Here is a 14053-nt window from a genome sequence, read left to right as displayed (position 1 = left end):
AGACGCTAACAGCTTCTCCAAACCCGGGATTTACTCATTTATGCGTTTTATATCACTGCAAAGGGAATAATCTGAATGAGTTAAAACAATCTGTCCAGAAAATTAAGTGATAACCAAAGTGCCAGGAAGTGTAATCTTTATCGGACGGCTCATTGCATGAGTCAGATTTTAGTCACACACACGGGGTCATTGTGTTTCAGGTTTGTGGCAGCTTGTTATTCTGCTTCGTTTAGACTTGTTGTTCTCATGAGGGGACACTGTTCTCTGCCAAGTACCGGAAGCAAAGGGTCTATAAACTTGTATATATATATGATTATTAACTTTTCTAGTTTGATATGACATGAAAAACTAACAAATTCACAAGTACACGTTTGAGGACATTGGGATTACATCGTTTCCAATTTTGCTTTTGCATTAAAATAAACAGTTTTATATTTTAGTTCACATTGATGACTTAAATCTGTGCGTCTACCAAAACTACTTGATGATGAAGCTGATTTTTTTATATTTCTTAGGTCCCACTTATCGCAAATACTTAAAGATCTTAATCTTATCGTAAAGAAATCACCATTGCTTTGATTATTTCCTCAATTAACTGGTTAAATGTTTAACGTTTGAAGCGTTAGTATATATACATATATTAGTATATTTATACATGTATTTAAAATATCCAAAGCAAGTTTACAATAACTTAAAACTGCTTTTAGTATTAAGATCTTTCAGGGGTTGCATCAGTCACTTTATGTTTACTGTCATGTACACAGGCTATATTTTATACATATATATTATATATATATTTAAACATCTATGTTTACATCTATATCAAGGAATTTTAACCCTGTATATGTGCTGCACATGTCAGAGTTTGTATATATCGTATTTTATTATGTTTTTCTCGTGTGTTTCACATCCGCGTGCTCATTTCCTCAAAATACAGAAAAGTGACAATAAAAATGGTTTTAAAAGTCACTCCAACAATCATCAGTGCCACAGCTGTTTCAACACTAATGACGGTAGGTCAATAAAAAGAAAGGTATGATAATAAAGTTTTATTTAGACGCACAGGGAGTGGACGCATATTTCAGTACAGGAACCGAAACAACCAGGAGCAGAAGGGTTTGTGGTTTCTAAAACACTGAATCAACTCCTTCCTCCTGCGTCTCTCTGCAGCCTGGAGATCAGCTGCCGACTGCTAAACATCCCACGGTCGACTCGGGGGCGGCGCGATAGAAAGCAGGGTGAGGATGAAGGGAGCTGTTTAACCTCCACCGGCTGAAGGATACGACGACGGCACCGAGGCAGGTACGAGTAAAAAAAAAATAGAAAAAATAAAACAAAAACAATAAATAAAAAAATAACCGGGTAACGACGCAGCTCTAAACACAAGATGAAGGATGCGGCGATGAGGATTTACTCGTCTCTTATTGCCCCGGCCAGTCAACACATGAAATATTGATCCCACTCCTGCACACAGACAAAGACAGAGGTTTTTGTGCCGTATCTGTACAGTAGCGCTGCCCCCGCAGGAAACTGTAGGTGGAAGAAGCAGCAACAGCGGCAGCGGCAGCAGAAGCAGACTGGAGGCCACTGATTATTGGGTGCGCGTGGGCACCCTTGTGAAAAATTGATATAACGAGAAATCTACCGGGTGGGTAGAGATGCGTGCGTTTGTGTCCATGTGTAGGGGTTTTAATGGTGGCGGGCGGAGAGGAACGAGAAGAAGAATATCTTTTTCAGGCACACACTCATAACCCACCACCCCCCCTCAGCCTGCACCAGAACGGACGAGCAAAGAGCCAGACGTCCAAACACAACACGGAGCCAGGACCCGATAAATAATGAGTTCCTTCCCTCGCGGCTGCAAATCATTGGAAGGTGTGAAGCCTGTAAAGCCTGTTTGTTATGTAGTAAAATAAATCACGAGCCCCCCCAGGACCATTAAGAAAGGAGCAAACCATCACTAACACTTATTTTCGTTATTGATTCATCCTCATCTGGTTCCCAAAATCCTACCACGCCAAAAAAAAAAAGAAAAAAAAAAGTCTCCTCTTTAGTCAAGACGTCCTCTCATTTGCGCATTCATTAGAATAATTGCCGAGTAATTTAAGTGATTTATGAGACGTTCATTTGCTTTAAAGCGTTCGTAGCCAAGTTCTGAACTGCAGGATTAATCGATCCCTCCAACGAAAACAAAGATGAAAGCTGAGGGGTTTTTAGATTTTATTTTTACAGTAGATTATGATATTAATTTAAAATCTAAGAAATCCTCTGTCATTACATTCATCTGCAAAACCCGGGTTGTAAAATTGCACGTATCAGCCAATTCTGATTGAAGTCGACTGTAGAGGGAAAAAATATATAACCTGCCAGATATAACAGACACGCGCAGGCCTGTGTTTCACCTGCACCTGTGCACAGTTGGCTCCGAACAAAGCTGGAAAACTTACCCACGACTCTGAGCACAAAGGCTGGAAACAATGATTAAACCCGGAGAGGCTGAATTTTCCTGAGCTCTTTAAAGTACTCGTCAGATTAACATCCAAAAAAAACGTAAAAGTTAAAATACAAATATATAAAAGAAAGAAAAGCTGATCCTCTCCAGTCTTCTGCTATTATATATAACCACTGCTACTACATTTAACTCTCGGGGTTTACGCAGTTTTCTTTTTAACAGGGCATTAAATTAGTTTAGAGTTTTAAAGATTTATGCAAAGAAAAATGTAGAAAGCACATTTTGTTTCCTCTCGAATATAGTTCAAAGGAAAATGGTTACACTTAAGTATACACCAGTCAGCCATAACATAAAGACCACCTGCCTGATATCACGCAGGTTTCCCCATTTGCTCCCAAGACATTAGCAGAAGATCATTTTAGTCCTTGAATGGATTGAGATTTGGGTAACACGGAGGCAAAGTCAACTAGAGATCGATCGATATGGATTTTTTTTAGGGCTGATATGAGCCGATATTTGGAGCGGATATCGCCTTTACTCCCTCCATTTACATGATAAAACTGTCACAATGATAACAAATGTTACAAGTCTCAATTTAACCAAAGACATAATCATTTATGTACTATTAGTCTACTAGAAAGAGAAAAAAAACGTCAGCTAGCAAACAACAGTAAAAGTTAGGACTGTTGCTAATGATCCTAATGTGTTGGCGCTGAGTGATGAAGTAAATGGAGCTTTGTTTGGTAACTGTTTTTTTTTTGTTTTTTTTAAATATGCCTGTGAGTACAAATATTTCCCAGCATCCAGCCGCAAATACTCTGTTAGTGGTGGAGGGACAATGTATGGGCTGCACGGTCCGCAGCGTCTCCAGCAGCACAGGGCTGCCTGTGGCTGCGCCTGTCTTTATATATATATATATATATATATATATATATATATATTATATATATATATATTATAATATATATATATATATATGTATTATATATGTATATGTATCAGCGAAAGCACCCGCGTATCGGCCGATATGATATCAGTAAAAAAAAATGCAAATATCGGCCCGATATATCGGTCGATCTTTAAAGTCAACACCTTGAACTTGCTGTTGTATCCACTGTTTTGCCGAAAGAGGCCAAAGTGTCTGTGGTCTGACTTGTACAAAGCAGAAAAACCCCACAAGAGCTGGAGTTTCAAAGATGCACTGACCAAGTCACCGACTTGCTCAAATCCTTCCACTTGTCCTTTTATTCTGCTGCTAACATCAATATGACTTCACCTGTCAGTGGTCATAATGTTACTGCTGATCGGTGTAAAGTACCTGGACTGATTACAGAAGTACAGTCCTCTATTAAATGTTCTTATGCTTATTTTTAACCAGCAGGTATATGAATGTTTTGGCTTCAAGCCACGACTGAACTGAACTCGGACGTCTGACGTGAAACAGTGACTGAAATTCGGCAGCGATCTCTCGACTGTACACAAACACCCACTTCTTCCTTTGAGGAGGCAAGAAGAAAAAAAAAAAAAAAAAAAAATGGAAGTAAAAACAAGCCGCACGTCAAACTGCATCCAGTCGGCGTCGAGGGCTGTGACACAGAAAAAGAAAACGACTCGGGCTGCGGTTCCACTTTACTGAGCTCGTCGACCGGCTGACGGCCTGACGGTGTCGTCAAGCGACGCCTCGCGGGGCAGGAAGTGCATTTAATTCAGTTCGGCGTGAAAGCAAATTTTGCACGCATGCATTGAGGCTCCGTGCGTCACACAGAAAGAAGAAGTGAGGAGAGTCACATGCAGCTCACACCTCACTGGACCATTAATGTGTTTAATACTGGGGTTTGAATCTTCCTGTTTTTAAACACGAAAACAATTTCACTAGAGGTTTTGATCGCGGCCGACAAGCACTTCAAGAAATTAACAAATAAAGGAATAATTTGACATTTTCTTTTTTGTGTGTGTGTGTGTCTGAAGCCTGCAGGTGATTTAGGTTAGTTAGCACGGCTCTAAGCTTAAAAAACCATCCACCTACAAACGCTTCTAATTAAAGTTATGTTTTATTTGCTTGACAGTGTCTTTTGGTTGGGACCAGTTGCCAGGCAACCAGCGCCAGACTCCCGGAAGTAACCGGTGCTGAACGAGAGAAACACGTTAGCTGTAGTGAACTGTCGACAAATTAAACTATGGAGATGAGAGATGATTGATAAAAAAAAAAAAAAAAAAAAAAAGGTTTAATGATAAAGGTTGATAATCTTTTCTTTATTTGGTTTTTAAGTGAAGTAGCAGATGGTTTCAGGTGGTTTTTATATTTAATGCACACACATGCAAATGAGCTCAAAATGTCAAACTGCTCCTTGAACAAGAGACCGTTTCATGATTTCCTGAGTAGATTAAAAACTATCCTTTGTTAGTCGAAGCCCAGACTCTTTGTCGCGGACGTTTCTGAGCATCGAATTCACAGAAATGCATTTTTTTTTAAGAGAGTTCGAAAGTTAAACTTAATCACAAATGTAACGCAGGACTTAACTTACTCATCAGTGCACAGAGCAGCCCGGAGTCCCGCAGGGTCTGTCAAACCAAAACTGAAAGCGGCGCTGCTGCTGCTTGTTGATGTACTTGATGTACGACAACGTCGCACAAAAAAAAAAAAAAAAAAAAAAAAAAAAGAGTTTCGAAGTCGGTGCGGATCCCTCCGGCTCGACTGTCCCACTGCCCACTTGTTGTTGGTTACCGTGGCGCCATGAATGAGTGACTGCTTCCTGTCTGTGACGGAGGCGTCTCATTCAGCTTTGACGAGAGCAGGAGTTTGTGTTTTTGTTTAAAAGCCCGAAAAGTCAAATCTTCACAAATCTCCAACCTCGGATACGTTCGGAGCAAAAACAGGAAACAAAGCCGAGTTTCTCTTTTTCCTTTCTTATCAACCCCCTTTTTTTTTTCTTTTTTTTTTGGTTAAATGTGCCTATCCGTTTTAAGCCTTTCACAGGACAAAATGTCCTCCGGGTCAAGAGTGGTGATGTTTCATACGCTCAAACATCGTTCAGTGACTCCTTTTGTCGGAGCAAACAAAACAAAAAGACAACAAGTGCACACACACACTCTGTGTCAACACAAGCAGTCACAAGTCTAGCGTTTCCGCCCTATCAGCTGTGGCTGTGCAGCGGTGCGGGGCGTTGCCTGCGGTTTCCTCAGAATAATGTGACGAGGAGGGGAATTCCTGTAAGGCCCAGGAAGAGAGGGGGGGAGGAGGAGGAGGAGGGGGGAGGAGGAGGGAGGAGGGGGAGGAGGAGGAGGGCGAGGAGGGCCCGGCCAAACAGAGCAGCCCGGGTGACGTCACTGAAACCGGCTTTGGCACCCTCCAGGGGATCCTTCTCACTCAGCCTCCCTCCCTCCCTCCCTCCCTCCCTGTTTGTGTCAGAGGGGGGAGGAATCCAGTGCGTCCTGCCAACTGTTGATTGCCTAACAGCTCGGGCTCACCAGACCAGGAACACTCTGCAGGGTTTTTCTTTTTTCACTTTGACTCCGCTTCTGATCCTACAACTTCTTTTTTCGGTTCCTTTTTTGTCGATAGTGACCCCGATAGAATCTGGACGGTTCTGGTTTTAACCGTCGTGACGCCGCTGGTTTAATTTGACCAATCGCTTCCTGATTTAAGTTTTTCTTCTGGGTTTAGACGACATTTGGGACATAATTATGGTCTGCTTTGAGCAATTATTTTATGTCTGATGTGGTTATTAACGTGAAAATGTTTAATTGCGTCCAGTATATAAAATAAATGTACACTATGTGAACTAAATCCTGAAATATATGAATGTTTGACAGAAACGCAGCCACTAAACATTAAAAAGTGTTTGTTATTTAGCCTGATTTACCCTAAAATGTCAAAGTAACAGGAACATGTGTCGACGCAGCCTCCAAAACGACATTCAAACAATGCTGATGTTCGGTGTTTCTACAACGTATTAGTGTCACCGTGATTGTACCTAATGAAGTCAACAGGCGAGTGTGTAAGTAAATACTTAGCTTGAATTTAAGATCTGAGTTTTCTATGTCGCGTACTGATTTGTACTGAACTTTGAGAACGGAGAAATAATTTTAGTGTGAAGTGAGAATTCCTCCCACTCCTTTTTGAATATATTGCCAGTTTCTTTCTTTTATTATTATTTTTTTATTTATTCATCCTCTTCTTTTGAATATATTCTAAATAAATAAATAAAAGAATAACGAGCAGTTATTAGCTTAACATAATTAAGAGCACATGTTTTTAAAATGATGGAGGCCAATTTCCTTTTAACCCTTTATCGTCTGAACGCATCGCTGGTGATACGTTAAAGCTCCCGGTATTTGAATTACCGTAACTCAGCCGTTTGCGCTATAGACAAAATTCAAGTGTGTCTGAACACTGACCTTTGGTTCTCATCTTAAGGGTATAACTAACTTTGTTTTGTTTTTTTTTTTACCAACAACCAACTCTCTGTTTCCTGGGTCTCCCTGGTCTCGCGTCGCTTCCTAATCTGCAGCCGACTGCAGCGATGCGTCAAAATTACCGTAATGGCAGCTTTTTCTTTTTTTTAAACCAGTGTCCCGCCACATTTTGAATCTGTGAATTACGGTAATTCAAATACCGCAAGGTTTTTTTTTTGTTTTTGTTTTTTTTTATGAGCAGGCGGATGTTCAGGTCTTAAAGAGTTAAAAGAGGAAATAAAGTTAAATCTGATTTGGTTCGTCCCGTCTATAAATAAATAATAAATTCCCCCTGACTTTTACTTACTCGTTCACACACAGAGAGAGAGAGCTTGGTTTTATTTTTAACTCCAAAAACACCAAAACAAATATGTGTGCACAAAGCCAAGAGTCTAAATTGTGCCATATATATATATATATATATATATATATATAATTTTATTTTTTACATGAGATCCATCTGGTGAACGTTGACTGAGATTAACCTGTGAGCTTAAATGGACCGAGGCTGATTTAAAGGAAGGGATTCACCCTGACTCTGAGCCAGCAGGCCGACGACCAACAAGTGCTCAGGAGGCTGCGTTTTATAAACAGAAGCCGCGTTAAATGACAGAAGCAACTCTGTGAGTGGCTCTGGCCTCCATGTTTAACCTCACTGTACTGCAGCCTGGCCTGGAAAAAAGAGGAAGCTCCCTCTGCTTTATTTTTGGGTTAGTCACTATGGGGAATTCTGAGGGTTTTACAGTTTGGCCGCAAAAGAGGTTCAGAAAATCAGATAAATATTTACCCAGGCCAGGGACAACAAACAGCGTGACCAGGCAGTTTCTGCAGAGTCACTGCTGGGCTAGAGAAGATAAATACTTCATAGGCAAAAAAAAAAAAAAAAGCGCTCTGTAATTAGACTGGCCCGAAACTGCAGCGTAAAGTTAGTGTTGGCTAAAAAATAAGCAGTGACTCATTTTGACGGCTTAGCGTTCAATCCCCGCTTTCCCCAAAAAAACGACCTAAAGAGGGATCAGGCCGCAACATTTACAGTGAGTTTTTTGTGTGTGTGTACGCATGTGAGGACACTCTGAGTGGGAACATCTGAGTTAATGACCGCTGAGCTGGTGATAACCCAGCACGTCCTGAATGAACTAATCCAGCTAGTAACCTCTAATACGCTCACTGTGTGCGCCAGGCGTCCATTAGGTTAAACATGTCTACAAACACACGCATCCTGGTACAGCTTCCAAACACTGTTGCCAAAAATTTACTAACATGGCTGAACACAGGCCGTCGCCCACGCTGACCTCTTCGCTTTCCAAATACCAAACAGAAACCAATCTAAGCCATGTGAGGAGGGAAAGCACACACTTAAACGCTTTTCTTTTCTCTTGGCTCCGGTCTCAAAGCTTTCATATTTCATTTCATACAGTCTCAATCAGAAATGAATTCAACACAAAAGGGCCACAGACACACATTCCTTGGTCCAAATGAAATAAACTTTAATCAGAAGCTAAATGTGAAACTGAAATCAACACAGTCACTGAGGGACCGCCAGTGGTGGGAAGAACATTTGCTCAGTTTGAGTTTAAAAAGGGATCTCTGACCCTCCACAAAGAACAAAATGGTACACCACTAAAATACTTTCACTAGCCAGTTCATTGGTGAAAAGAAATGCTTCGTAATATCACAGTCCTGCACTGAATCCCCCTTCATGACATTTGTTTACAGCTCATAAACCTCTAACAACACTATCAATATCTCATTGTGGACACAAGTTGTTAGCAGAAACACTTCCCTTCAAAACTTCATTTCAACGCCTTCGGTTTTCCAATATTTCCCTCCCTGAATGTGAACTAAATGTTTGCCAGAACAATTTTAGATAGAGATACGTTCAAGGTGTTGTTTTTGGAAAAGAGCCAGAGACGGTTGAGGAACACATGAGGAACAAAAGAGATCCCCTTTGCTTTCAGAAAGTAACCGCACAACTGTTGTCAAACCATAAATCTTTAAAAGGGATAAACAAACCAAACCGTCCTGAGAGGAACAACGGCTACGACTTTGAAGTCTCCGGCGTATGGACCAAACAGTTGCACTTGAATGCACCGCAAATACCCCTTACTCCACCAAAGAGAACCTGGTGCTGGTTCGGTGCTGGTCCTAGAGCGAGTGGTTCCAAAGAACCGGTCAAGCGGAGCCAAGTCAGAGCCGTGTCAGTACGCCAGCATGAAATGAGATCATGTGACTATGGGTGTGTCGGACGCTCGAAGCACAATAACAAACATGGATGGCCTCAGTGTAACAATGCTGCTCTTGTCTTTACCAGCCGACATTGCAATCCAGAGACAAAAAACACAAACATTACTGGCTACCCGACGCATTCATGGAGGCTACCAGAAACCACTGCTCGTTTTTAGCGTCCATAATTCTTTTTGTTTTCTTTTTTTTAATGCGACCTGCTGGTTGTAGCTTTAAAAATGGCGGTTCATAGCGTTCGCTGTTCCTGTTTTGTAACCCCTGTAACCCGTCGCGTCCTCGGTTCTTAGCTCTGAACCCTGTTTAGCCCAACTCCAAGTTGGTGGTTGCCTGGAACCTGTTTGGAACAAGTCTGTAAAAACAAAGAACCTGTGCCAAGTCAGGCACTGGCTCGGCACAAGCCCTGGAACCTGTTCGCTGGAAAATGGGTGTATTTAATTTCTGCACCTGAGTGAAATGAAATAACCTCTTTGTATCAGCAGGTGACAGTAGTTTTTATTCATCTCTCAAAAGGATAAACAGGAAGGGATACTGTTCGCTAGGAGGCTAGGAAGAGCTACTGCTAACTACGAAGCTAGGAAATGCTAGTGTTGGTTAGGAGGCTAGGAAGAGCTACTGTTAGCTACGAGGCTAGGAAGAGCTTACCGCTTACTATGAGGCTAGGAAGAGCTACTGTTAGCTACAAGGCTAGGAAGAGCTACAAACTTATCGGACAGAGCCGTCCTCTTCGCCTACAGTTTATTCATTCTCGATGATCACGTTGTTGTGGAAATATTAGTACATTTGAATGTACAGATGAAGATGAAGCCGAAAAGGTCTGACTAGCGCCAACGCTGCAGGATACACCAACCAAATAGTCATCGGACTGCCAGACGTTGACAATCCAGCATCAGTCAAACCTCAGAACTAGCCTCACCTCAACAAGACTGTACTTAAAGCAGGATTTAACCGCACACTTTCATCTAATCATCTAATAAAAAGTAAAAGTACCTCTTCTCCTACTGCTAACGGCCAACTGCCGAGTGTCATCTTTGGTAAAATGGTCAAAAAATAGGGTTCCATAGAAGTCTGAACGCAACCGCTCTCCACTTTTAACTCAAGAGGCTTTGACGCAATCGAAGGCCCAATCAGACGAATCTTACATGATCTGGCCAATAAGTTCCATCCAGCTGGCAGCTGTTGCTTTCATATCTCTGAATCTAATCACTGTGCCATCCTCACTACAGGAGGAGAGACTATTACAGCCGCCAAGCCTTCTAGGAAAGGAGACAAGTCTTAATTAGATCTGGAGCTCATGAGGCTGAGTACAGTCAGAGGCAGCCAGAGTGACAAAAGGCAGTGAGTCTGCACAGGAAATAAGGATCTGATGGTAGACGAGGTCATTGATCAGGTTACAGAACAGCGGAGGGATCCTTCTCGGTTTCTAAAGATTTTTCTCACTCTTTTCTTCTGTTTAGATGTAAAAACTCAAGAAGGCTCAGCCATCTTCATCACTCGGCTGACTGTCACAGGCGAGGAGGGGAGCGTTTGATGAAAGCAGCTGTGATGTGAAAGTACGTTAACGACATAAAACTCACTATGATTTAATTTAAACTGGTCTTATATTTGCTTCTCTTCAAACTACAACGAAGACCATTCTTATTTCAAGCAGATGAAGTGTTAAATGTATCAGTCAGTCTCTAATCGTTTGTGCCAAAATAAAAACCCTTTTGATTTTGATTTGATTGATGGTTTTGTTGTTGCAGCAAGAGTGTCGTTAGGATTCTGAGCCATTGGTCAAACAACTTAAAATATTTATAGACATCACTTTTAAAAGGGAACTACCCTCTGGGACTTTTTGTTGTTATTTACTGACATTTTACGAGCTGATCTGAGAAAACAACCAGTAATTGTGGCACTAACCTCGTACTGTACCAAGTTCTTCACATATATAGTCCAACAAAACTGCAGCCCTTTCACACTGGGTTACACACACACAGTGTTGTAACAGTTACAGTGTTGTTCCATTGATCTGTCATAGTGAGTTGCTACAGTGTATGGGAGTTGTGACAGTGACTTATTACAGTGTGTAGGAGTTGACACAGTGAGTTGTTACAATGTGTTATTGTTACAGTGCTGTTGTTACAGTGTTGTTACAGTGTGTTATTGTTACAGTGCTGTTGTTACAGTGTTGTTACAGTGTGCCGTTGTTGCAGTGTTGCTATTGTTACAGTGTGTTGTTGTTGCAATGTTGCTATTGTTACAGTGTTGTTGTTACAGTGTGCTGTTGTTGCAGTGTTGTTACAATGTTGCTGTTGTTACAGTGTTGTTACAGTGTTGTTACAGTGTTGCTGTTGTTACAGTGTTGCTGTTGTTACAGTGTGTTATTATTACAGTCTTGTTGTTACAGTTGTTGCAGTGTTGCTGTTAGTGTCTTGTTACAGTGTGTTGTTGTTACAATGTGTTGTTGTTGTTACAGTGCCGTTGTTGCAGTGTGTTGTTGTTGTTACAATGTGTTGTTGTTTCAGTGCCGTTGTTGCAGTGTGTTATTGTTACAATGTCGTTACAATGTTTTCTTGTTACAGTGTTGTGTTGTTGTTACAGTGTGCTGTTGTTACAGTGTGCTGTTGTTACAGTGTTGTTGTCAAAGTGTGCTGTTGTTGCAGTGTTGTTGTTACAGTGTGCTGTTGTTACAGTGTGCTGTTGTTGCAGTGTTGTTGTTACAGTGTGCTGTTGTTGCAGTGTTGTTGTTACAGTGTGTTGTTGTTACAGTGTGTTGTCGGGTGCCCACAGAGACCGGTGGCCGTCTCTGTCGACTCCCACTGGGTTTTCCTGCAGATGCTCTGAGTCTCTCTCTGGTTTCTCTGCCACCAGAACAACATCTGCTTTTCTAGCTCATGTAGCTCGTACAGGTTCTTGCATATACTCAGTCGGACCTGCATGTAAACACGGAGGGACAAGTCTCGACACACAGCGCTACAGACGACAGGCAGCGAAGAATCAGGGCCGCAAATCAACCTTCTCCGGGTCTTTACAGTACGTTTAGTTTTCACAGAGACAGATCTGAGACAACAAGAATTAAGAATGACTTTTATTTCCTAAACAAACAGTCCTAAACACAAAGACACATTCAATTCACTCCAATGTAACAAATACAACAAATCTGTTATACTATAAAAGCTACAAGCATCCCGTTTATTTAAAAGACTGATCCATTTAGGAATTACACCAAGGTTGACCTTCGATCTGTTTCCGATGGACACTACCACCACTACGTCTTCTCCTTCCTCCTCTGTGAGGTTAATTCTACCGCCCACCTCCACCTCATTTACCGATTCCTTCGCCATCGGCAGTGGGCAGGACGCAACGTTACATAACCACGCCGACCCGCGTTCCCTCACCTCTTTTTATCTCCCTCCTCGTCTCCTTCCATCAATCCCCAGCTTTCTGTCCATTAATTAATCATGACATTTTCCTCTGCTCCACCCCACCCCGTTGGAAAGCAAAGGAGAAATTGAAACTAAATTTGCTAAATATCTGCCAAATAAACAGTTGAGAAACCGGTTGGTGGAGGACGACGTTTTCATCCGTCATTGCTTTTCAACACATTGTTATTTATTTAGCTTATTTCCGTTGTATTTTGCTTCTGCTGAGGAGCTCATCCACATCCATCCAATTAAACAAGCTTCTATAAACTTCACCATGTTTATAAAAGCTGTCAAACATGTTGACGGAGCCACTGGATTAACTGCTGCAGAGCTGGACGCTTCCAGCCAGAGATGATGCATTTTTTTTTTCTAAAACTAAAGCAAAACAATTAATTCAACACTAACGGACCTCCTGCTGTTTCTCCATCACAAGTACTTCTGTTCCTCCATGAAGCAGGGGAGGAGGGAGGGAGGGAAGGAGGGAGGGAAGGAGGGGGGTCAGTGATGATCTCATGGTAGAAGAAGAAGCAGAAGAAGTTGAGCCCTGCTCTATCTCTGGACGAGCTGTTGCATAACGCCTCCAGCTCATCCTCAGACTTATCCCGTTCTCCCGCTCATGTTATGCGTCAGCTGCTGCTGCTGCTGTTGTTGTCCGACCAACGAGGACAAAAACTCACCGCTCGCTGGAGCCACTGAGTCGGGTTATCAGCCGTGGAGGAGGAGGAGGAGGAGGAGGAGGAGGTCGGAGCTGTTAACCCCTTGACCGACATTGTTGTTACTCAGAGGAGACGACCATGGGAAAGATTATATTTCAAAACTCTGCTACTGACAATCAGCTTCTTCTCTTATTTGAAATAATTCACAGGAAATGACCTTCTCGTACGTTACGACCATCTGAGCACTTGTTGAACCGGAGCAGAAAATGCAACATGTTCCTCTGGGCTCAAGGAGGTTGTTTATGTTTAATATGTTCTAGCTTCAAATCAATTCTGGAAATAAGTTTAATGTTCAGCAGCAGCACAGACACAGACAGACACACACAGACAGAGGAGCAATAATAAAGTTCAGCAAAAAAATGTGGGAGAATCTGGAGGAGGAGGAGGAAGACAGAAGAAAACAATAAAAGCAGCCCACAGTGAGACCGAAGCCTGCAGCGAGGGATAAAACACAAAGACGCGCTCTCACGGTGCTCTACGGTACCTGATTGGAGGCGGAGGAGAACCAGAGAAAGTCGACACTGCTGCTGCTGCTGCTGCTGCTACCGGCTGCTTTTTCCCTCCCGGAGTCAGACGCGCTCACGGGGAAACACCTGACATTCCCGACCCAGACAGACACTTCCCCGACTAATACCCGCTGACATTCCTGCGCCTCTCGACCGTCTCCCGGAGAGAAGGAGGAGGAGGAGAAGGAGGAAAAAGAAAAGGAAACGGAGGAGGCTGAAGCCGAGCGTCTGGCTGCCGTCTGTCCTCACGCACTAAACACAGCTGTGTCTCTGTGC

The 14053-nt window shown here is 42.3% G+C and overlaps 1 protein-coding gene across 5 annotated transcripts in view; it reads right to left on the bottom strand.

Moving 5' to 3' along the window:
• The window catches only part of hivep1 (HIVEP zinc finger 1), a 52222-nt gene that overhangs the window by 17721 nt on the left and 20448 nt on the right, over positions 1-14053 (bottom strand). The window contains exon 1 of one of the 5 annotated variants that reach the window (XM_047605867.1): positions 4978-6364. The exons of the other annotated variants lie outside the window; for them this stretch is intronic. Within the exon in view, the coding sequence (XP_047461823.1) occupies positions 4978-4981 (4 nt within the window). The 5' untranslated portion in view covers positions 4982-6364. Of the gene's footprint in view, positions 1-4977; positions 6365-14053 lie in introns of those variants that run through there. 5 annotated transcript variants of the gene reach the window in all.

This window comes from Mugil cephalus, chromosome 14 (assembly GCF_022458985.1).
Source record: "Mugil cephalus isolate CIBA_MC_2020 chromosome 14, CIBA_Mcephalus_1.1, whole genome shotgun sequence".
NCBI lineage: Eukaryota > Metazoa > Chordata > Actinopteri > Mugiliformes > Mugilidae > Mugil > Mugil cephalus.
The sequence above is the reverse complement of the archived record's forward strand: the minus strand, read 5'-3'. Positions and strand labels throughout refer to the sequence as shown.